This window comes from Scleropages formosus, chromosome 1, assembly GCF_900964775.1.
Source record: "Scleropages formosus chromosome 1, fSclFor1.1, whole genome shotgun sequence".
NCBI classification, from domain to species: domain Eukaryota; kingdom Metazoa; phylum Chordata; class Actinopteri; order Osteoglossiformes; family Osteoglossidae; genus Scleropages; species Scleropages formosus.
The window spans coordinates 36,380,856-36,406,200 of NC_041806.1; the positions used below are offsets into that span (position 1 = coordinate 36,380,856).

General features: G+C 38.1%; 2 protein-coding genes and 1 non-coding gene across 6 annotated transcripts in view; 1 reads left to right on the top strand and 2 right to left on the bottom strand.

Annotated features, from left to right (window-relative positions):
* The window catches only part of disp1 (dispatched homolog 1 (Drosophila)), a 52,218-nt gene extending 32,751 nt beyond the window's left edge, over window positions 1-19,467 (bottom strand). For 2 of the 3 annotated variants that reach the window (XM_018743807.1, XM_018743802.1), the window contains exons 1-2: window positions 19,390-19,467; window positions 1,599-1,672 (exon numbers count right to left, since the gene is read on the bottom strand). The gene's annotated coding sequence lies outside the window, so the exon portion shown is untranslated. The remainder of the gene's footprint in view (window positions 1-1,598; window positions 1,673-19,389) is intronic. The other variant, XM_018743804.1, reaches the window with a different exon arrangement.
* A 1,753-nt stretch (window positions 19,468-21,220) lies between these two features.
* Window positions 21,221-24,589, bottom strand: LOC108929270 (uncharacterized). Of its 2 annotated transcripts, none has more exons than XM_018743649.2 (2): window positions 24,448-24,589; window positions 21,221-22,609 (listed from the first exon to the last, which is right to left on the bottom strand). In XM_018743649.2, exons 1-2 carry the CDS (start codon window positions 24,575-24,577, stop codon window positions 22,125-22,127), a joined length of 615 nt encoding a protein of 204 aa, XP_018599165.1. In that variant the 5' UTR covers window positions 24,578-24,589; the 3' UTR covers window positions 21,221-22,124. The 2 variants fall into 2 exon arrangements, with proteins under 2 accessions (XP_018599165.1, XP_018599166.1); XM_018743650.2 differs by having other exon boundaries at window positions 23,904-24,589.
* Window positions 24,590-25,165: 576 nt separating this feature from the next.
* Window positions 25,166-25,247, top strand: trnas-gcu (transfer RNA serine (anticodon GCU)). The gene has a single exon. It is a non-coding gene; the product is annotated as a tRNA-Ser (tRNA).
* Window positions 25,248-25,345: the final 98 nt, after the last annotated feature.

Genomic DNA, 25,345 nt, shown 5'->3' on the forward strand with positions numbered 1-25,345 from the left:
AAAGATATTTTTTCTGCAGCTGTGACAGGGAAGGTGTGTTGGTGATTCATTAGAAGCATTACGTGAGCCATAGGGTAGCCACAACTGTGCAGACTGCTCTTTGTCCACAAACAAGGGGGTACGGGGACATCTTGTGATTCAGAACAGCTTACAGTGAAGAATCTAGCCTACAGTGAAACTCCATCCATTTCAGCATTGTTCTCTGCAGATGTTCAGGAAGGTGAATTGAACCAAAGAAGCAGAGAAAATCAAGACAACAAGGTTGTTTACAGAGCAGGCCAAAGAGGTTGCATTTCACTGTTTACTGACTTGGGATAAGCCACTTGTGGCTAACACTAAGAAGCTTGCCTAGACAACTCAGGGAGAAAAAGGGAAAAGCAAGGGGATGGGAATGAGGGAGGCACCAAACAATACTGGGACACTACATTTGCAATGACTGTGCACTGGATAACTCTCAGTATTTCACACTGTGGTTTACATAAAATTTTAATATTAAAAAAAGACAGGCTATTATTTAAACATCATTTTAAATACCCAACATTATCCAAGTTGATCTGCAGTCCTGATAACACTTTGCTGCTGGATGCAACTACTTTTGGTTCCAACTAAGTGACTTAATTGAATTTGAGATGCTAATTGCTGTAGATATAGAGAGTCAGTCCTCCCTCCCCCCAAACATGACCTATGTCTTAAGTTTTTAAATCTAAAATCAGTCTCTGCTCAAGGCAGCATAACTGCTTATACCTGATATATCTGCCAATATGGAGAGTAAATCTGCAAGATAAATTTCTTCAATATGGCCAAAGGAATGCAGTTACTTTTATTATTTATCTCACAGTGCAGGGAATAGCATCCTGAAAAGCTTTAGAGTGTTTTTTATTATAAACAAAAAGGCACAAAAGATTTGATGATGGTGGACATGTCTATCTCCACAGAAGCTTTGGGATGGCAAGTGTGAGTTTATTAGAAAAAACAAAGACACTCAATTTGTACTAAAATAAGTACTGAAGGGCTTGGGTGCTTGAAACACCCTGTTGTATACAAGATTGAGCAATGATGGGAGAGCACATATCAAGCTTACAGAAAGACTATATTTTGGTACAATCCTATAAATTTTGAGCTAATTGCCAACAGTGGTAAACCTGCTAATCCTTTATTTGTCTCATCACCTCATTAATAGAGCAACAAACCCTGTACACCTTCCCCAGGATGCATGGACATCATTTCATGCGTTTGTGTACAAAACCCAGATGTTGCTTCTATAATTCAAAAAAACCAAACCAAGCTGTTCTTCCTGACAGTCACAACTTAACAAAAGCAAAGTGCTGGTTTTTAGATTGAGATGCACTTCCCACATAATGTGCAACAAACTGCCAACCAAGATCAAATAGTTATTTGCTGGCTGGTAAAATGAGCAAGGTGCAGGATGCGTGGAAAATGTATAGAAAGAGATGCAAGATACCCCACAAGGGCAGGCAATCGGCTCAAACGGACCTTGAATGAACCGGTGTTTCCAGCTGCCACTTTCACAGATCCCATAATAAATCAGAGGCATGAAGTGCACAAGGGGAAGGACAGCATCGTATTCAGTTCCTTACCGAGGGAATGTTTCCGGATGTGGTGAGGACACTGTTCATACGTTCAGAGTTGCAATATCTCCACCAAATGGCAGCTAGAAAAGATGAAAATGAGGACAAACATTTGAAACTGCAAAGAAAACCTGTTGAAAGCCAGCACATAAAAAAAAGCTCTACAACTATATTTATTTAAAATAAAAAAACAAAAAAACAAGATGTAAACAAGATGTTCCTCTGCAGCATACACCAAATCAAAGTCCTGATAATGGCACTTTTTTTTTTTCTTAACAGTTCCCTATTTATTTGTTCATATTGAACTCAGAGGTGTCAGCACAGACATATAAACCTAGACATAGGAGTGGCATACAGATGCAGGATTATTTTTTGAACTTGAACATCAAGAACACAATTTACATTCTAAAAAGAGATTGCACTGGAGTGCAACTCCTGAAAATATCGTCACCAATCAATGTGCTTAAAGGAAACTAAACAGAAATCTTTTTAATTGGGGCAAAGAAGCAAAAGCAAGACAGGTTTCCTGGGGTTTTCAAAGCTGTTCATCAAAATGGCCTTGTGCTAATGGCTGTGTGCGGTTTGAAACACTGACCTTCGTGAGGGAAAGGTCACCACAACCCTGCTGCTTTTACACTGTTAATAAGGTCGTGGGGTCAAAGTGAAGATTAGCAGCACTGGAACAGCCTTGGCAAACAGTTACAAAGCTCAGCTGCTGAATGGCCCATTGCAGGTTCCAATACCTCAGAACTGGGTGCCATTGAAAGCTGTCGTATGGTCCACACAACCAATTACAAAAGGTGTTTGAGGTACATAATTAAGTACATGGGGGGGGGGTGCTCATTCACTGAAATAGGTGAGAAAATAGGTTTTGTTTAGAAAATATTTGTAAGACTGAAAAGAACTGAAACCATCTGCCAACAAAAAATTTGAGGCTAAACTTGCTTTATTTATACGTAGTTTAATGTACCAAAACACAGGGACGGGTCCCCTGCATAAGTACTTTTAAACAACTCCAATTTATTCTGTATAAACATTCACAATACAACTTATGCATAAAAGCAAAACTGATGCAAAAATAGTGCATTATTACAGAGGAGAGCTAATCTCTTCATGTTCATATTTTCAACAAGATGCAGAATAAATCCTTATGACAGGCATTTTCTACATTAACATGTTTTTGAGGGCATTATTCAGATATTTTACATTTAATATCAGGCACAATTAAATTTCACTCTTACAGCATTTCGGAAAACTTTCCACTATTTCCGCTCAGGATTGTGTATTTGCTGATATGAGATTTACAGTCACCATTTAATATATAATTTACGTTTAGTCCAATCCATGATTTTAAATTGAATCTGTGTAATATTTTAAAAGGAATGAGTTGTGCATGCTATTCTAGTTAATTTGTGTTGTGCACCTCTACACACCTTCCTGCTCCAGAGATCAATGCAGACCTTAAGAAAAATTAAGCTTTAAACAAAATATTTGCCACAAATGTGACTAGAAAAGTAAACTCATGAGCACAAAAGATTTCCAAAAACAAGGTCCTAGTTTTTAATTTAAGAAATTTTCACATATTTTTAAAAATTCCTTATACTGTATGTATTTCAGTAATTACCAACAGGAAACATGTGGAGTGTATTAGGGAAGGAAAATCATTAGTATCTGACAATATTATACATGTTGTGTTTCAATGCACATTTACAGCCAACTAACATCTTTACTGATTTCCTTAGAGCACTTTAAAGTTGATACCTAGCATTTAATGCAATTACACAGTCTTTAGTGTTCTTGGGGTGCATTATAATATAGCAGGAGCTATAGAATAAATTTAAGAGGAAGTAGACAAATGTGTCAAATCATGCAATGCAAGTAAAATGGCAAATGATCTTAATTCAAAGACACAGTTACAAGGGACTGGTTTTGGTACTTGTTTAACAAAATACTCGTTTAAAAAGCAGACATTAAGTACACAGTGAAAAACACAGTCTGCTCTGGGCAGCGAAGCCATGCTTCGGAGAGACTCTGATTGGTCATACATCTTCGGTTGGCATATCCACAAGAATCCTTCTCTGCCCTGGCAGCCAAACTGGCTCTTAATATCGGAAGTGAGGAGCAGCCTACTTACATATACACAGAGAGGAATGTGTAGATATTCCTGTATATTTCAAACAGCTGTCATGTATACGTACTGGCCACATGCTTTCCTATTCACATTGTATGGCCCTTGGAGCCTCGCCGATACATTTCCCCCCACAGCAAATATTTTCAAGCTAATTTATCACTGAACATGGCAGCTGAAGTACAGCGTAAGCCAATTACTTCGATGAACTTGTGCCTTGGTCAATCCTCATTTCCAATAAAGTCACTCTGCATGAGCATGATTTTTCCTAGTATTATCTAAGCAGTCCACGAAGTAGTGAAGAACCTTCCAAGGTCACTCTTTTAACAACTGAAAAATTTACATTTATGCTGTTATACATCAGTTGTTTAAAAATTACCATCACTGTTTTTGATAAGGAATATATTCAACCTCCTGTGAACCTCTGTTTTTTTTATGTCTCTTTTACATGTAAAGTGTTGCCTCTGATGGCAGACTCAAGGCATTCCTCAGGATTAATAGGATTCACTACACAGCAAACAGCAGAATTCCAAAGGAGAACACAACCAAGATCCTCTCTATTACATGCTCAATCCCTACATTTTTCCACCCTTTGCCTTGGAAACAAAATCCCTTGAGAAAGGAAAGAATTCTGGGAGTATAGAGTAACATGGGAAAATAAATACAATCTGAATAACATGACACTCCTATAAAACTATGCTGAACATAAAATACTCAAAAGTTAAAGGAAGAACCTGAAGCTTGACCCAATTTACCTGAAAGGTGGTTTGAGAATTGAAGGCTAATGCACCAAATCAACATGCTGCTGCATTCCTGTACTGGCCAATATCAAATTACTACATTCAAATTTGGTCTTTTCTCATCATCTGTAAAATCAGAATACATGTACTGATATCTTCAACTTTGCAAATCCAAAAGAAATTACATCCAAGAAACAAACTCTTACATGCTTATTACTTCCTACCAGAACTATACAACTATTTTAGAACAGTATTTGCCATGTGTCTGGACTACTCTGGCATCTCTTTTGTTGACAATCTCAATGTAATCAAAAACCTTAGGTATAACTTAATGGAACAGAAGCACTTTCCCACTTCTAAACAGACAGGGACATTGAGAAAGCAAGCACAGAAAACAGACAACCAACCAAAGCCATTATGGCAGTCTGCCAGCTCAAGACTTCCTGGTGCCTCCTATTTCAGTCCTTTTTCTTACATTTTAAACTACACATGTATAAGAAATTGCTTTTGACAATCAGAAGCAGTTCATTAGAATAGGACAAAACATGGAGCACAGGTAATCCCTGGATTACGAAGAAGTTCTATTCTTAAGCCTGTCTTTAAGGCGGATTTCTACGCAAGTCAGAACATTTAGGTAAGGTTTGTGTGTAATGTCAGTCAAATGATTGTCCTGGTATATAGCGTACCTTTCAAAGCATAATAAACATTAAAGAAACACTTCCAGATAAACAGCTAACAAAATACAGTAATACAATGTAATGATAATAAATGTAACTACAGTATTTATAATAGCGAGGGACAGAGATAAATGTTATTACAGGTGATCCCCAATTTACAATGGGGTTACATTCCCCAAAACCCATAATAAATTGAAAATATTGAAAGTCGAAAATGCATTTAATACATACTTCTGCGTGACAGAATGGGAGATGCGGATCACTGTTGCAGCCCAGGATCGTGAGAGAGTATAGCTCTGCGTATCGCGTGCCCGGGAAGAAAAAAAAACAATCCAAATGCGAAGTACGGTTTATACTGAATGTCTACTGCCAGCTCACTATCGTAAAGTCGAAACAAATTGCAAGTCGAACCACGTAAATCGGGGACCAGCTGTACAGTATTTATAATAGAGAGGTATTTCACCTTTTTTCCCAGTCGCTTTATTATGTCCACTTTAGTTTCAATCTCGATCGCTTTTCCTTTTGTTGTATCACCATCAATTGCATCACATTTACACTTTGGTGCCATGGTTAGGAGGGTAAAAACTAAAAAAAATTAAGGCAAATACAGTAAAACACGAGACACTTAATGTGGTCCATGTCATACTGAGCAGGCAGGAGACTGAGGTGTATGTGTGTGTGGACCCAATCGTGGGATCATTATTGGTATACAAGGGAGCGGATGAGACTCGTGGTTGGGGGCAGGAGTGGGTCAGTCGATGCACAAAGATAGGTCTTGAGGAGAAGCCGATGTCATAGTCGAGGAGGTGATGCAAATGTCGGGAGCCGTGGACGTCAGGAGCTAACAAAAACAAAGCCAAATACAGTAACACACGAGACACTTAACAGCAACCTGATCTGAGTGAAAAGAACAAGGTCTTTGTCCTACCTTGGGCTTACGTGCCCACGAGTTGACAATCGCTGTAGATGCACAATGTTTTGATGTGGGTGGCAAAGTACAACCCGTTTTATTACGAATCATTGTACGCAACTCAGATTTTTTAAATATAGGAAGCCTTACTGGGGGGGGGGGTTATAAGTACGGGTTTTGTGTAAGTTGGATGTTCGTAACTTGGGGACTGCCTGTAATATGGATACATTTAAAATATGTACACAATACACACACACACACACACACACACACACACACACACACACACACACACAATCTTTTAGTACTTTGCTATTCTATATAACATAGCCATCTAACTTCCCAGAAATTAAATCCACTTCTTGCCATTTTTGCCAACCAACCCATCTTGGTTATAAGCTTTGAGTCAATGATGAGCTTCTGGCCAAAGTCCTGCCCTGTTCAAACAAAAACACACCCTGTCCCACAACTGTGCAGCTGAGGCTGCATTCTAAATGGAAAAAAGCCAAGTGAAAATTGTGTTAGACAAGAATAAAGAGTACTGGCATAAACAATAAAGCTGCAGTTCTTACCATACTTCTTTGTGTCCAATGTAAACATGTTAGAGAATAAACTTTCAAAAACATGAAAATTTCCAATTTCTGAGCTAGACTAATTGAAAAATGAAAACATCTCATTCCACTAATCCAACGATTCAGTTATATTACTTCAATTGAATTGGATAACTGAAGACACAAATTTTGCAAATGAATCCTGCAAAACAGTTCATACCATTAAAGAAAGACTAAAAAGATGTGTACACTACATTTATAGAGCTTTTCCTAAAGCTTAACACAAGGATCACTTTTGTAGGATTGAAGAACAGGAAAAAAAAGAACATACAGGACTAAGGAAGAATAAATGTTTACTGGTAAGCTTCAAGTTGCATGTACATGGAATTCCCGTAAAGCAATTTTTGCCTACATCCCTTTTGCACATGGACTTTGGACACTGTCTATTGTAAGGATACCACATCTGTGACGCTTTCTATATTTTTAAAAAGCGTTTTGCCCCCTTTCCTTTCTGGTACTTCAACAAATTGCTTGCCAAAACTAGAAGGTGTGAGACATAGCAAAAACTCCTAGATGTATTTTGCGTAAATAGTAAGTATGACACTAAAACAGCTGCCAGAAGAAACTTGGTCAATTTCATTTTTCCCCTCACAAACCAAAAACTTAGCAAAGAACTGATTTTGCTGTAACAGATAATTCGCCTCAATTTGTGCAAAATTCAGCTTACATGAATTTCTGACATTCCAACCATTTTCACTGACTTGAATAGTACAAATACGATTAGTAAAAATACTTGTTTAATCCACATCAATCTGCAACAGTGAAACTTCAGTTTACTGAGAAGCCTAAATGTCTGCCTGACTGCATTAACCATTTTTGGTTTAAGACATATTTCAACTTCTAATTTAGAGAAAGTCGATACGGAAAAATAGCTGTTAATACCTGATCCCTTTCGTTCTGAGAGTCTCACCAACTTAGTACTGTATCATAAAAAAAGCAATTTGGCAGCATCGGGAAAACAGGCCTCTCCTCTTCTCCAAGACCATTTTAAAAAATCCAAATTACAAGAAACAAGAGAAGGACAAACTGTTACATGTGAAGTGAGGATAGGTCTTTTAATCAGAGCTGAACTGCAATTCGATAAGACTGGGTAAGTAGAGTGTTAAATTGCATTGATCATGAGACATTAGCAAAAAAAGAGCACTCATTTTCAGGTTAAGCAAGAAAGAGGGTAGTGGTCTGGGAGAATGAGAAGAAGGAAATCCAGAAGGTTTTACGGCAGCTGTATGTCATCAGAATCTACAGCTGAGCAGCGGAGGGTTAAAATCAGAGGACACCTGGATGACAGAACGAGCTAATAAAACTGACTCATGCATTCCATTAACCCTTTGGATTTTCCCGAGTGCTTCTGTTAACTGCAACGTCACACGTCCATCCAACACAGTGAAATGAAAACGCTGGACAAAGTCAAGCATTAATTTGGATTTACACCACAAATACATCCTCTGTTTTCTTAGACAATAGAGCAAAAGCTCATCAACTTTGTCAGCAAATAAGTCAAGGCACACCTATATTAATATTACAATTTGTTGACTGCATAGGTAATAAAACAAAGTGGACAGATGCTGACCAACACTGCACATGCTGTTTCAAGTTATTACAAAATCCTTGGACAGACTGGCTTCCCACCCATGGAATACCCTGCCTCAAACCTCATGTTTCCAGAGTAGGCTAAGGAACACAATAGCCCTGCTTAGTATGACAATTTTTTAAAAAAAGGAAAAAAAAGGGGGAAAAAAAAAAAAAAAAAAAAAAAGCTTGAGGTTTTTTTTCCCCCCAGAACCTAGTCTATGAGTAAGTCAAGGGACATCCTTATTATTAAATTTTTATTAATTGTGACCTAGTAGTTAGATTTAACAGACATGACCAGAGAGTTTTTTTCTTTATTCTAAGGTGGGGCCCCAGTAGTAATGACACCAAAAGTTTAACACACAACATATTTTTGGGGATGCAGAGAAAACTGGGGAGGGGGGAAGAAAAGAAAAAAAAAAACTTCCTACAAACAAAGGAGGTGGCATGACTGAGTTGTATTGGAAAGCAATGTCAGTATTTGAATAACCAGCATTGAATAACCTGACAGCTAAACAGATCTGGTTTTGTGACCACTGAACAGACTTGAAAAATAATTAATTATAAGATCACTGATGCCATTTATAGGTTTTTTTCCCTTTAGAGAGAATTCACTGCATTAGTCAACCATGACATAGAGTTAAAACAGTGACACGATGCAGAAACTAAAGCCATTACTACACACACAGGAAGTGGTTAAAAAGCATTTGGCCCTCAGTTTTGTCAAGATGTGGTGAACAAAGTCTTGTGTGTCCTATGCTTCGTTCTGTTACACCATTGCCACTTTTACAGAAACTCTCATTAATACTGACTCAGACCTTGGCACTGAGAAAATTGGCCAAAAAAACCCCCAGAAGTCAGTTGATTGCTGCGCAATGTCAAGCCATCTGCTTTGTTGGGCACCAGGGGTGCTATTATGGCAACAATCCAAAATAAATGAGCATCCATTCAATATGGGGGAGGTAACAAAAGCTGTATGAAGGTCACTCACACATCCGCACAAACACAAAAGTTTAAAGCAAAGAAAGACGAAAACTCCTGTTTACAGTATCAGGTTTACCTCCTTCCTAACATGCTGGTACTGCTATTATGAAAACATTAATATATGGTGGGGGGGGGGGGGGAGAAAAAAAATTGAACAGGAAACTTTGCAAGAAAAATACACAAAATTAATGTATCACTAGATAAAATGCACTGGAAATCTTCAAGTCCAGTTCTAAAGTACTAATTCCTGAAACCTCCATCTCTGCAAATGATGTATTGGGGAAATACTTAGCTGAATGCTTGTGCAATAAGTCAGTGGGGAATGCAAACGTTGCTAACATATTCTCCCCCCCCCCTCCAAGAGCTCTCCGATCAGTAAATGATGAAAACCAGACACTAGATACAGACCTACCACTCCTGTGTGCATGGATATTCATGTTTTCCATGGGAAAATTCAGCTGGAATAAAGATTCATGCTTGAATTTGACAACCATTCCTCATCAGCAGACAGCAGAAAATTACTGGAGCAACACTAGGTTCATCATCCATGGGAGTGAGGGCTTATTTTCAAAACTATCATAATGCTTTGGAACCTGTCCAAAACGATACATGCAAATTTTTTCAAGAATAACACATGGAAATATGGAAATATATATATATATATATAGACCAATTGTTCAAGAAAAACTACAAGTTCTACCAGTTGAACACGTTACTACAATTCAACCTTTGAAACTGATTACTTCTACCCTTCGCAGGAATTTTCACTCATTTACAGTCTAAGAGGATGCAAACATGGACTTCTACAGGTAACAGTTTCTACCTTTTAACTCAAATTGATGCACAACCACTAACTAGTAAACTGAAGGTTGTATTGAAGTTCTATAACCAAAACAGATTGCCTTGTGTTGCCTATAAAGTCTCAAACTGAATTGAAAAGTACAATCTAATAAATTTTTCAGTATTAAAAAACAATAGTGCAAGAATAAAGAATTACACTGTCATCTTCTTAACCTTGAGCGCTAACATGCCGGGGCTATTCCCAGATGGCGCCAGAGCAACAGACCACATGCATTTATCTCAGAGAGGTACTTGAGCCACTTACCGGTCACCTTTCTGTGTCAGTCAAACACCATTTCCTTTTTAACTGTTACAAGTCTAGACTAACAGGAACACTCATATAGGCTTACAGTTTTAAAAGAGTCTAAAATGCATATTTTCATTTGTACACTGATTCCATATCTGTCCTAACTACAAGTTTGAACTGCACTATCCTTGCACTGCATAAATAGTTAATATTCTTGTGACATGATGGCATCCAATTTTACCCTGACGGATGAAGGAGCGTACAAAGTCAACTTGCATAATAAAAAGGGAGAAGTTCAATGTCTCAAAACACATTTTAAAAACCAAGTCCGAGTCCCATAAGAGTACATGCTGGAACGATTTCTGCACTGACGACGTCTTTTGCTTTGTCAGAATTTTCCTAAGATACAGTTAAGAATAGCACCACATACCTGCTCTAAAAGTTACAGGAGTTCAGCCTCTGTATCAAAGATATGTGATGTTAAAACATTTTCTGCTAATAAAACACTTTTGTAAACCGTACAGATTCACAATGTACAATCATCTTCTCCGTAATCTATATACGGTAACATCCATAACTGAATCCCTAAATATTTAACTTAGACTGACTCTGCTTTAAACTGTGCTTCTTACTTGTACAACTGGAAATTTAAGGGAGCAACTATTATAATTTCTATTGACAGCTGTACATAATTTATCTAATTAGCTGAAAGGGTCTTAGGGCTGTGTATTTAGTCTTCAACAGGAGAAAAACAAGTATGTCATGAAAATGGGTGGATTAATGAGTGAAAATATCAAATACAGCATGTCCATACAAAGAGAGAGCATAATGCCTCTTTCTGGATAGCATAAACAATCAGATTTGGAACTGACTAAGGTAGGTCTGACTGAATAATCGTATACATTGGGTAAAACCAATGGTATGGGTTACTAATGAAACTTTGACAAAGAGAATATGACTACTGGCTTCTGGTTAAAGCAGAGCAGAAGAAGTTAAATTACAGCAAAAATCAGATTAATATTTAGTAAACCCTTTTCAAACTAAATTAATGAAAATGTAACCGTAAATCATAAATCTTTGAGAGTACGACAGGTACATCAGAGTCATAACCGCCCCATTGGGCACTATTTTTGCACTACATGAACAAAGTCCAGAAGACTGCATGAGAAATTGGAACAATTTAAGGATATGCCGATACAGTACCCAGGAGTAACAAATAATTAATTCAAACCAGAAGGAGAAAAAGACATAAAGCAACTACCATTTTCAGATGCCTTTTGGTGCTCAATTCACCTAACAAGATATTTTCTCCCTCTTTCACCCAAGAGGGGCACCTTGGTTTGTGGTAGGGGTCAAACTAGTCATCAGATTGCAATATATTATCATAACACACTCTGACAACTCTATTGACTCCAGTCCACGTTCTTTGGCAAATAACAGGTTGAACTAATACACTGCACCTGTTTCCTTTCAGCATCCATAGTATATCAAATGTACAAACAGTGACAGCTGCAGAGCAGAATGAAATAAGCCAGAAATGCCAATGACAGCTAGTGCATTCAGCTTTGCCCTGGTCAAATAACTGGATCTAGAGTAATAGCCAAGACTGCAAAATTTTATTTGAAGCATATATCTCAAATATCTCTTTGAAGAATACCATTACTTTATGTAGAGCGATCCAAAATTTAACACTGATAATATCTAGCTTGAATAAAACATTCTTAGAAGACCTTTGTCACAATGATATCTACTTCCACATAAAGGCTGCTATGGTTCAAGTCATCCTGAAATACTACTGTTTCCAGTGTCATTGTAACACAGCTATAGTTAGCTGCCTTACAGACCTTGAAAGACAAAGCACCAGTAATTTCTAAGTGACATTAGCAGAAAACATGACTAGCAGCTAAATTATAAAATCATTACCTCCATTTTCCATTTATGCAAATTTCTAAACACAAGAAATTCTTAACCATCTCCCACACAGTTATAGGCAAAATTAAATCCCCTAAGAGAGAAGACTTTCTTGAAACTTCTTCACTTTAATGCATCATTACTGGGTCATAAATAACAGTAACAAAAATCTTAAAACCCTTATACTACAGTATATGAAATAAAGCAATGCCTGTTATAAAAATGATTTCCTTTTATATACTGTAACAGACTGCCTTTGTATACATCATGTGGCGGCACGGTGGCACAGCGAGTAGCGCTGCCGTCTCACAGCGCCTGGGTGGGGCGAGAGGACGTGGATTCGATCCCCAGTCAGTCTGTGTGGAGTTTGCATGTTCTCCACGTCTGCGTGGGTTTCCTCCCACAGTCCAAAGACGTGCTGTTCAGGTTCACTCATAGTATGTGAGAGAAAGAGTGTGTTTCACTGATATGTGGATGAAGTGACCCATTGTAAGTGGTGTATCTAGCAGTGTAAGTCACCTTGGTGAATAAGGTGCGTGGGCTTATAACACTACATAGTATCCATTGGAAATTGCTTCGGAGAAAAGTGACTGCTAAATAAATAAACATATATATCAACTTTCCTCTAAAATAACAGACAACCGTAGCTAGCACTACTGTAACGTGTTTCACTAGGCACTCTAGTCAACCTTAATTAACCAGTCAAAATTCCTAATCAAGGTATCTGGATCCTTACCAGCACTTTCCCCTTCCTACAATCATTTGCACAGTACTCTAAAATAAGTGTTGTATGCACTCAAAAAGATCAGAGCAATTGTAATATAACCAGCAGTCTATATATATGACACACACACACACACACGTCTACAACTGCTTGTCCTGAGCGGGGTTGCGGTGAACCGAAGCCTAACCCAGCAACACAGGGTGCAAGGCTGAAGGAGGAAGGGGACACACCCTGGATGCCAGTCCACCGCAAGGCACCACAAGCAGGGCTCGAATCCTGGACCCGCCACATAGCAGGCACAGGGAAAACCCACCGTGCCACCACACCCCTTTCTAAATATGTGTGTGTGTGTGTGTATACAGTATACAACAGAAATGAGTATACCCCTGCTCAATATCACTTAAATGTGAAATGATTCAAAATTGTATCACCTCTCAGTAATTGGATTATTTCTAAGTTGACAATTAGGGTATTTGCTCTTATGTAACATTAATAACAGTTTAGATTTACTATATTAAAAATACAGGTCCCACAGCAGGAACTCAATGCAGCAAAACTCAATCTTTCCGAGAACAAATAACGTACAGTACTCCATTTTAAATACACACAGCATCTAAAGCCTAATGGCACAATTTACATTGCTTAGTATAAGTTCAAAGCAATGTCCAATAATAAAAACATTAAGTAACCAACTTTCAGATGAGCAGCAAAAATAGGTTTAATTTTACACATATTTAAAATGAACAGTGACAAAACATACTAAAAAAAAAAAAAATCTGAAGTAGACATTTCACTGTAAACAACCAACCATTTTTTTTTAAAAAAGATACACAACGATTCATGATTCATCTCCTTGCCTATCATCAAGTAAATGACTGGAATAAGTTTCCAGCCTGAAAACAGCTACACTAAAGACGCCAACGCAGTAGGGAGAATTCAAATCTCCTTCATGAGTACACAAGGGGTGGGTGGGGAGGGGGGGAGCTTTGCAAGATCTCAACTTTAATTGTAATGCTCTACAATGTAAATATTTGGTACTTACCCCCCGATTCTTTTGAAAATACTGGATAATATGGCAGTGGTTCAACGCTCGCAGCAGGAAGTCTGGGTTTTGAGGCTATTAGCAGCTGTCTCGGCCAGCTGCGTGACTGCGAGAAGGAAGTGTTTGGAATGCAGAACTTTTAAGATGCCAAAGCCAAGGATGGAGTTGCAGCCGCAAGCCCAACATGTGGAACAGCTTCTCTGTGTTCAAAGTTGGCCTTCCATACAAAGTCACAAAGACAGCGATTGTTTCTTAGGGCAGAGGAGAACCCAGAGGCCTTGTGTCAGTCAACAAGCCAATTAACCACAACTATGGGTCAATACCCATGAAATCCCACACTTTAGTGTCACCCTGTCACATATTTCCGAAAGTTTGGCAGATACACTTGTCTTCTTGAAAAAGTAACCACTTCTGCAAGAATTCCACTTTTATATTCAGGTTGCTTTCATTTGGTACAAAATTAAATCAAATGATAAAAATTGTAAGTACTTATTCTCTTTTCCCTTTGTTCTGCACACATTACTGCCTTCCACAGCATCACCAACCTTTATTTAAGTGAGGTAATAAACCTGCAAATGACAGATGCAGGAAAAACAGAACAATTTCACATGCCTTTGTACTGTGGTAAAGGCACCAGTGCACTAAATAACACCAGATGCGCAGAGATGGGGGGACAACACAAATTGGCTCTCCATTTTACAAACTCATGTACTAATCCTGCTGAAGCAAATCAAAATTAAAGACTCAAACAGGTGCATTTGCCATTTTTGGGAAAAAAACTGAAAATAAGCTTCTGAAGTTTTAATAAAACTTAGAATATGTTTGTTTTTTCTGTACATGAATAGAACACTCTGCATACTCTGGAACACCAGATGGGCAATAATTACAATTTAAAAAATAAATAAATAAAATCAGACTTCAGAAAAAAAGATGAGTTTGGATAGTTAAACTCCAGCTCACATGTGTAGATAATTTGGCTGAATAAGTGAAAAGCACTGACCTTTTCAGCTATAATCATAAAATGCATGTCTCCCATAAAGTACTTTATATTATTAACCATCCATCATCATTACATGCCAAGCACTGAACACACAGTGGCTGTAATTAAGAGGGCAAAACATACGTTTCCTATGCAAGGCCAGAAAAGAATTCTACTGTACATCTTGCTGTATAAGAGGAGCTCCATTTTTTGTTTTTCATATTAACATTGATGCCAACCTGCTTGTTTATTTGGTTGAATGTCACAAACTGAATTTGCCAATTGTTTCTACCGCTTGATCTTTTCCTTAGTTTCATTAATTTGGTCTCAAATCCAACCCACCCACAGAAAGAAAAATGATCGTCATTTCACATTACAAAACAGATAAATACTTCAAAAAGTTAAATTTGTGGCCATAAATCTGTGGCCTCTCATTCTCATAAGTTTTCTTCTGTCTCTGGGAAGAGGTATTTTTGTAATCTTAAAAACCACTCCAGACAAGAGACTACAAAATTAACGGTGATACAGTATTGTGATTAACAGGAAAGTCTAGCAAATGTACCAATATAAATGAAGTTAACACGTAATCAGAAATTTCCAAAACCACTATGATCACAAAATTATAAATATGGTGTTGATACTTACAGTATATTCTACATTTACACTCGTTCATTTAGCAGATGCTATTATCCAAAGCGACGTACATCTCAGCGAAAATAGAATTTGTGCATTACATTAAGAGAAAGAGACATAGCTGCAGACATGCATTTGGTAAGTAAACCTAGTTTGTTTCTTTCCACTTTATGCACCGATGTTCATCGCTTGAGTAGGTGCATCAAACGCAGGGTAGATGAATCTGATAACCTTCCTAGAAATTTTTTTAAGGTACACAAACATTTGCATACAATACAGGAGTAGTGGCTATGTAAAGGGTTATCTGGGGATGATCATAAAGTTATGGTGCATGAACATTTACACCAAACATGAGCTGGAGAGATCCTGGGTGAAGCGTGTGCAGAAAAGGTTGAGTTTTCAGACTCTTCTTGAATGTAGACAGAGTTTCTGCAGTTCTGAGTGAGAGGAGGAGGTCATTCCACCACAACGGAGCCAGAACCGAGAACCTCCGCGCTTTAATTTTCGTGCGCAAGACCATCAAGCGAGCAGAAGTAGACGAGCAAAGGGGTCTGGTTAGGGTGTAGCGGTTGATACTGAATAAGGCTACTTTCACTTGGCAGTGGAGAGATTTTATGTAGCACCATAGTTCTGGAGGAACATTGTTTCATTTCACTGTGTACTGTACCAGCTGCTGTATATGGTTGAAATGAAAAGGCCACATGACTTCTCTGGGCAAGAGCCTTAGAAGCATGAGAGCGCCCTCTACAGAAAGCACAATGCATAGTCGCTAATGCCATGGAAAGGATCATTTTACATTTATTCATTTAGGTATTCTCCAAAGCAACTTACAATGTTAAGGGTACAGTTATTACAAGCTTATTTACCCATTTATACAACTGGGTAATTTTACTAGAGCAATTTAGGCCAACTACCTTGCTTAAGGATACTACAGCCGGAGGTCGAGATCAAATCCGCAAATCCAAAGGCAGTAGCTCTAACCACTGTGCCACTAGCATCCTAACTTTACTGGCTTCACAGGACAGACTTAAACTATGGAAACAACATGGTAAAATGTTTGTATTCGTTCAGTTCACATCAAGGAAGCATCAAGGGACATAATCCTGTTTTAATCACAGACAATAAAATTTAACATACAAGGTTTCTGAAATGAGCAAAGGTTTTTAAAAAAAAAAATTGATAATTTAGAAACTCACAACTGTTCAGTGGTATGGTAAGAAAAGTTTTCACAAAACCCTTTAAAACTTAATCCTGTTAAACAAAAAAATCTACATGGAATGAAATGGTCATCAGTACTAGAACTGAGGGAAACCAGTCAACGCAGTAACAGACCATCCCTTTTAATCACTGAGCTATTTTTATAAAACAGACAAGGTTTCAAAACTTTAGCAATAACAATGCTAAATCTACTGCAAGCGTAGATTACAAGCCAAACAGAAATCTCTCCTGGTACCTCAAAGCAGGATGTTGCTTTCAAAAACTAATGCAATCTGTTTTTGCAACCGATGCTACATGATGTACCAATTTCTTGTTCTGTCAGCTGGGTTAGCTTATCCAGAAGTTTTGTGGTAAAAGAAAAGGTTGAAGAAATGCAGAGAACATACATCGAAGCAGACAAGGCACCATGGTGGAATATGAACAATTCCATCAAAGATTCATTATGAACCTTAAACCTGTGTACAGCCCTTAACAGTGTGAAATTCTCTCCAAGCTGTTGAAGAAAAGCAAATGATTTCTATGTTCAAAAGACCTCATTCTAATGTTGATTGTTGTTGCCTGGCTGATTTTTTTTTTTCCTTTTTCTTTTAATCAAAAGGTACATACAAATGTACCTACTTATATAATGTGAAGATATAATTGCAAGTTTAGTTAAGCATCTGTTCAGAATTTCAAAACGGTGGCCTTCTACTCTAAACATCAGCCTTTGGGTTAGAAACACTTGTCAGTAATCACTACTGTACCTGTTGCCCATATAACAATGCAAATACTATGTCTATAAAATCTGTATTAATGCTGAAAGTTTTATGTCTAAGTTTGACCTACAAAACTATTTCTCAACATTTTTTGCTCACTTAATATTAACAACAAGCTGTGCCTTCATTTTAATATTTCTGAGATCACTGGTGGGAACACATCCAATAATAATTGACTTTGTGCTGAGTGGCCATACAGTACTCATACAGTATTGAGCTGGAGGGGTTTATTGATGAAAAGACATTACACCACAAAAAACTACTGAGGACAAAGTTACCTTCATTGCTCACACATCTAGCTGTAATGAAAACAGGGGGTATCTTTCAAAGCTGAGAGCAGAATTCCTCATCCACCCTTCCTCTCCACCCTAAATTTAAAAAAAAAAAACGAAAAAAAAAAAAAAAAAAACAGGGCACGGGTTCAAACAAATTTCTCACCGCTCTCAATCGAGTGGGTGCTGCAGACTCCCCTGATTTAATCAGCCCCTCTGGGACTCTGCCAGGGAGCAGGAGCCAGCAGAACAGCCACTTCAGGGAGGGGATGCAGTAAAGAAAAGGACCTGAGAAGAAATGAGGGTGGCACCAGTTGCTATTACGTGATCACAGCTGAACTGGAGGGAACTGGAAAATGTGCATGCATCTCTCAATTCACACAAAATGCCAAAACCAATAACAATACTCAACAATATTAACGGCACCAGAAGGGAAAAAAAATTAAAAAAAAAAACTAAAGGGTTGACTGCTGCTCATTTTAACCCAATGCCATTACTAGGAAACCAGCAGCACAAAACAGCATACAAAAATAGGGGCGCGGGGGTAGATCTTAAATATTATGAAATGCAACATCCCAGATGAATCATAGCCAAGCATTTTCAAGGGTAAGATTGAACCATAAAATCTGACAAATGCAAAATAAAGACTGACAGAAAACTTTGCTGAAACACAGAAAGACGAAGAACCAGCAGATGCAGATTTCCAGTGATAACAACGAAGACGAACGCAGATCTTCCAGATCATATTAAACTAAGTATAGATCTAAAGACTGATTGGAATCTTTGCTACAAGACTAGGAAAAATACTGCTTTATTTTACTACTTAAATTGTCTGTAGAGGAAATTCACACAGACTTGTAACATGATGGAATTATGTCATGGTGGATTTTTTAAAAAGATAAAATAGTTTAGTTTCAAAACTGCAAAAACTGGTTTACATAATGCAAATAATTAAGAAAAATTTCCCTAGACTCCTCTAGTCACACGTGTTGTTTATGATAATCTGAAAAACAAGTTTCACTCAACAATATGATCTACAGAATATTCCAGACTGGAGATTTTGTCAAAGACTATTAAAACTGAGTAAAAAAAAAAAAAAAAAAAAAAAAAGGAAGGGCACCAGACTTAAGAAACCGAATGAACAAAGATCCAAAGAAGATGATCAACAACAATGTGCCACAGCTCGCTTAACTTTTGACTCATAAGACTATAATAATACACAGGAACTAAAAACAACACAAAACGTTAGGTCAGCGAGAAAAGGCATCATTGCTCCTAGTCACTACAAAGCAACTACGGAGAATAACTCTGTAACTCCTGAAAACGTTTAATAACTCACTGGCCCCGAACATCACTCATATGAAAAATGCGCAACAGTCGGATTTCTATTCAAAGAAAACAGAGCCAGAGAGAGAAGGTCGACTGGGGGATTATCGCGTCGTGAATAACTTCATTTCATAACCCATCACAATTCCTACGTTTAATACAAAGGAACAGCTTCAGAACGTGTTGGAGGGGAAAATTCCACGGACAGTAAAATAATTATCTCAAATGCCTTACTTTAACGTATGCCGACTCTAAACGGAGTTCTTCCATGAATCAGAGCAGCTCAGTGCGACTCCACAGCGTCTGCGCCTGCGCACAACAGACAGGAAGTGAACTCACGCGCCGTGCAGTCCGTTATCAAGCTGGACGGGGAACGAGCTGGAGGACGTAACGTCGAGAGCGGTGCATTCATGGATATGTAGTGCGACACGGAGTTTGAATCAATAGAACTTTCCGGGTCGATTTTTTTCTCAAGAAACTGATGCAGGATGTAAACATGTACACCAGACATCTGAAATAAAAAAATGAAGCAAATAAAATTTCTCTGGGTGGGCAGCAATGTCGGGTCTCAGTAATATTCTAGATGCAAAGGAAAATGCGTGTTAGTACGATTTACGCTGGTCCCTTAATTTAGGAACACAGTAGATCGGAAGTCTGTCCCTTTAAAAAACAATAGAGTTTAAGTTCAGTAATAAGTCTGATACATAACTATAATCAATTTACAAAATACTTTTCATTTTAGATTTTTAATAACTTCCATATACATTAAATTAAAACTCCTGTTCAATGCCAAATGTGGATCTATTGATCACATGAACATCTATACTGCATGTCAGATTATTACTGTATGACCGCCAGCACTCAGGAACACTGACATGAGCTGTAAACACTGTGGAAGTGAGGTAAATTGCTGCAGCTCCACACGTTTAATCAGTTTACCTGTTTAAATTTTACCGACATATATCGGCTGGTCAGATACGCACAGGTCAGGTTTGTGCTGTAGCAGAAGGAAATTTTAGAATATAGATATACACATACACACACACACACGCATACACATTGTCTGAAACCGCTAGTCCCAAGTGGGGTTGCAGCGAACCAGAGCCTAACCCAGCAACACAGGGCGGAGGGCTGGAGGGGGAAGGGACACACCCAGGATGGGACGCCAGTCCATCACAAGACACCTCAAGTGGGACTCAAACCCCAGACCCCCCGGACAGCAGGCACAGGCCAAACCCACTGCGTCACCGCGCCCGCCAGAATATAGATAAGAAAATGAAATTTAAAATAAACTGAAATATACTTGTAGTTAAAAATTCGTATCTCAACCCTTCCTAACACGACCCATGTATTTTGAGCTAGAGATGACTTATCAGCCAAAATTATGTATAATACTTTTCATAGTAAAGAAAAATAAAAAACCATGTATTCTTTTAAATTTATTTTAGCATGACACATTTAAGAAACTATTCAAGCGATGTGATTACATTTAATTTTGGATGTTTAACACTGCAGAGCATTTTTAAATGTATATGTTTAACTACAAAGTTTAATGCACTCATTTATGCAATTCTGTGCTGAATAAACAGATGTTTGGTTACTACTCTACATCCTTAAACACTGTTACATCAGTGTGTTTTGGACCAAGTTTAATTCATTGCAATGATTTCTGGGCACTTCTTACAGAACTTTGCCTTCTGAAATTCTCTGTGCTTTTAGCATTAATAGCTCTCTTGCAATATACACTCAATCTATAAATGTCATACAAATTCATTCACCAAAACGTCAGTTTCAATTCATAATTATCTTACTAAACCAACATGAGTTTCAGGAGTATGAAAAACTACAGTATGAATTCTAATACTTTATGTAAAGTGACAGCCCATTTATTAACAAAAAAAAGCAAAAAAGTTAAAAATTAAACTTCAGCAAACATCTACATTACTTTATGGTAAACTCAAATATTTCCTACCCCAATGTATAGAAATACTAATTAACTTACATGCAGCTGGTCATGGAGATAAATGCACACAAAAGCCTGAAAAAATTTGCCAATCAAGCCTTTATTACAGACAGAGTCCAATGCAATTCCTGTTAGAGTGAAACAAATTAAATCATTTTGCATTTAGGAGGTTATCTGGAGGAAGTTATCTGATAGCATGGTTGAAAGGTGGTTTGTCTTCAACCCATCTCCACACGTCAGGTGTAAAACATTAAAAACCGTCTAAAAGCGCCCAAAAGACACTTTCCATGACACACAGTCAAACGGCAAAGATGTTCTCATACAGAAGAGGTTGGTAAAAGACCTCACATTGCAATGTTCTCCGACACCGACAATGCTTCTTTTTATGTTAACAGTTTTTTCAACCATACTACAGTCTTACAGATTTATGCAGTGTCATAACATCTTTTCAGGTAATGAAGGACCAAAAAAAAAAAAACATTAGTAACAGTACTCTATGGAGTTATGCACATATATATTCTGGGGGACATAATGCTTGCTTGAGACAAGCCACCCCCATTATGTCCATGTATTTATGAAATATCAAGGTTTATTCACCAGACACCTGGTAAAAAAATAACCACATCAATCATGTTCATCTCTTGTACACTAAAAACGTGTATACCACACATCCCAAAAACTGCCAAATAAGTATCTCCCTAAGAATTACAGTTTCTGTAGTAATTAGACTAGTTGAACATAATTTTTCCTCTATGTAAAAATATAAAAAAAAAAAAAAAAATCATAAAATGAAATAGGAAATGAACATGCCTTCTCAACCTTTTTCATATAATAAAAACAGATTTTGTCAGTGCACCTGCCCCACCTACTACTGAAGGAAAATGCAAAACGATCAACACTAGTAATTTCTTGTTGCAGTGTTCAAAAAAGAGCCTATTTTTGTCTTGCACCCTGACCTGTTATAACAAATATTTACAGCAAATATTGTTGTATTTTTCCCAAAAACTTATTGAAATTCAGCTTCATAAAGCAACTGATGAAATTTCAGTTTGATGGCACTTTTCTTTTCATAAGGCAGCCTCTTCAGGTAAGGGAGCAGACTCAAAAGAAACATCTCGTCCTCAGCACCCTCCAAACTGTCCACCTGCAGTCTCCGCTTCCGCCTGGGTACATGTGAGCTTGAGGTGGGGAAATGGGGGGGAGTCTCCATACCACTGTGCTCTCCCTCCAGCTCATGAATGGCAAAAGCAGCATTTCTGTTCTCATTCTTCTCATCCTCTTTCTCATCCTCCTCCCTCTCTTCATCCAGGTCATCTGCAGTGGCCGCAGCGTGAGTTGACCGCGACTGTATAAATGGAGTCAGAAAAGCCATGTGCCAGCTATATTTCCAACTCCGGTGATTCCCTCCTGAGGCTTTCCTCCGCTGCTCAGACCTCTTGTCCTTAATGAACATGTCCCTCAAGCTCTTCCATTTCCTCCGACAGTCTTCCTCTAACAAAAACAAGAAACAGCATTTTACTACATAAAGAAATTGACAATTAATTAGATGCCATACAAATGCAGTGTGGGGGATCCTAAATGAGTCATGCATTCATATTACTTTAGTCTAAAACTCTAAAGTACTTTCTTGTCATGCCATTAATTAAGCACACTGGGTCCACACCTTATCAACACAACTGGAAATGGAGCGCTGTTTGTAATTCGTATTCTCTTTAACATTGATGTCATTTTTACCCTTATGTTACAACTGTCCAATCCAAAGACATGCTGTTCAGGTTCACCCGTAGTGTGTGAGTTACAGAGCGAGTGTGTTTCACTGATGTATGGACGAGTGACCCATTGTAAGTAGTGTATCTAGCAGTGTAAGTCACCACAGTGAATAAGGTGTGTGGGCTAGTAACACTACATAGTATCCATTGTAAGTCGCTTTGGAGAAAAGCATCTGCTAAGTGAATAAATGTAAATGTAACTGATAAAAGCTAAACAACACAGGTTTCCCTCCATTTATTCACGGGTAAGTTCTGTAGCACAAACATCAGACAAAATCAGAGGTCAGTAAAGTAGCTAAACACAGTAATCATACAAAAATTACTGTTACATTAAAATAATAAGTACAGTATGTGGGTAACTTTAATGAAGCAATTCAAGGCAAGTACCTTGATTAAGTGAACTACAGCGCGAGCATAGATTCAAACTCCTGTACTTTTCATTGCAAGGTAAAAAACTGTGTTACCACTGTGCTTCCAACAGCCTCAAATGCAGGTATGTAACTCCATTTATCTGACACCTTTTATCCAAAATGATTTACAACCGTTCACCTATTTAAGCAACAGCGTATCCGTACTAGAGAAGTTCAGGATAAACACTTGTCTCAAAGGCAGTACAGCAGTGGAGGACAAGGATTAAAAAACAATCTAGTTTGTAGATGACAAGTCATTATCCTTAAGTGTTACACTACTGACCCATAATAAGAAAACCGCACACAAACAAAGTAGCACTTTTCAAGTAAGTAATACATGAAAAAGACTAGTCAGCTGAAATGGTTAAAACCCAAAGAAAGGTAAAACACTAGTCAGTCACATTCTCTGGCTTTACTCAATCGGTCTAGCTGAGCAGACCGCTAGATGTGAAGTAGGCGATCACACACTTGCGCTCGTGTGCACTTTACTGCCACCTGCTGACGCGGAGGGTCAACGCAGGTTACGCTCACTATTATTAAAAGCACAAAATGGGTACGTGAGGACAATGCTATTGAAAACAAAAACTGAAAAAAAAACACATGTACCTTGGAAAATTCCCAACTCAAGAGCTGCGAACTTGCGGCACGAGCATATCATCAACATTTTTAGGTCAATTTCAACTCCAGTGAGTGCAGCTTTACATGTTCAAAAGTGGAAACCGGTGGAAAGGGGGGGAGCAAGTATTTTCCGTGGCACGGGTCTTTGGCTCGAGTTGAAGCATCACTGAATGAATGAGGCCGAAAGCCCAGTTTCCAGGGTTTGTCTCTCTCGACACTTTTTTTTGATACCGAGCGGCCAGGTTGGTATTCCTTCCTAGCTAACTAACGACACGAGCAGCAGCAGCATGATCTTGCGAGCAGAGTTTTTGTTTTAAGAATCCAGCAGTAATATCTTCGGGTTGTACTGATATAATGATATTACGATGCATTATTACACCGTGGAGACATGCGAAGGGGGTCGCTAATGCGTTTAATTTCCAGAAACAACGGCCGCTTCGCCTTGTGTTGTGAGTGGCTCATTCACCAGTGACCACTTGATTAGCATTGCTCGCTAGCCACTCCGGCGCCCGTTCTAACCGATCCTCCTTACCCGGCAATTCCACTTGCAGACTAACAGCTCTCCACGCTTTCGCTTTCTTGTCGACGTCTTTGTATGAATTTAAAGTTGAGTTATACAACTCGGGGTAATCAGACACTGCGGATATCAACCTTTCCTCCATTATCCTGGCGTCGGTTTGGGTCGACAGTTTGCGCATGCGCACGCGCATCCACTAACCTTTTTCTCGCAGCATTGTGGTCGTGTGAGTGTGTGACCGTGTGTGTCAGAGGGAGCGACAGTTGTTGTTGGTGTTTGTTTTGTCTGCTGTGACTGAAACTTAGGATTTGTTTTTGTAAATTGTATAATAACATAAAATGTACATGGAAAATGTATTAATACACACAAATTGCCAACACAATACTCGTGTTTAACGTTTTTCTCTGAACACGTGATTTAAAATAATAATTATGATAATATTCAATGGAAAGTTCTGCATGGGAATTATTTTGCCAACAAGCATTTTTTCACCGATACGTTTTTGCTGGAAAAAATTCTTAGCAGGACACATGAGTGAATGTAATAAAGAACAGTGTCAGATACTGATTTCATTACAAAGTTTCATAAGCACCATTCGCACTTCGGAAAAAAACTAGCTTTGAAAATATTAAAGGAAAAATATATATATATATATATATATATAGATGTAGTATATAGATATATTTATGTATAGATGTATACATACGCATAAGAAGAAAACTTCACTATCTAAGACGAGGTGGCCGAGTGGTTAAGGCGATGGACTGCTAATCCATTGTGCTCTGCACGCGTGGGTTCGAATCCCATCCTCGTCGACAACTTTTTTCTCCCTCTGATAATGTTTATACACGTTGTTTACAGTTTCTTTACAGTAAAAGTTATAGTCTAAATTTCACAATTTGACCGTACATTT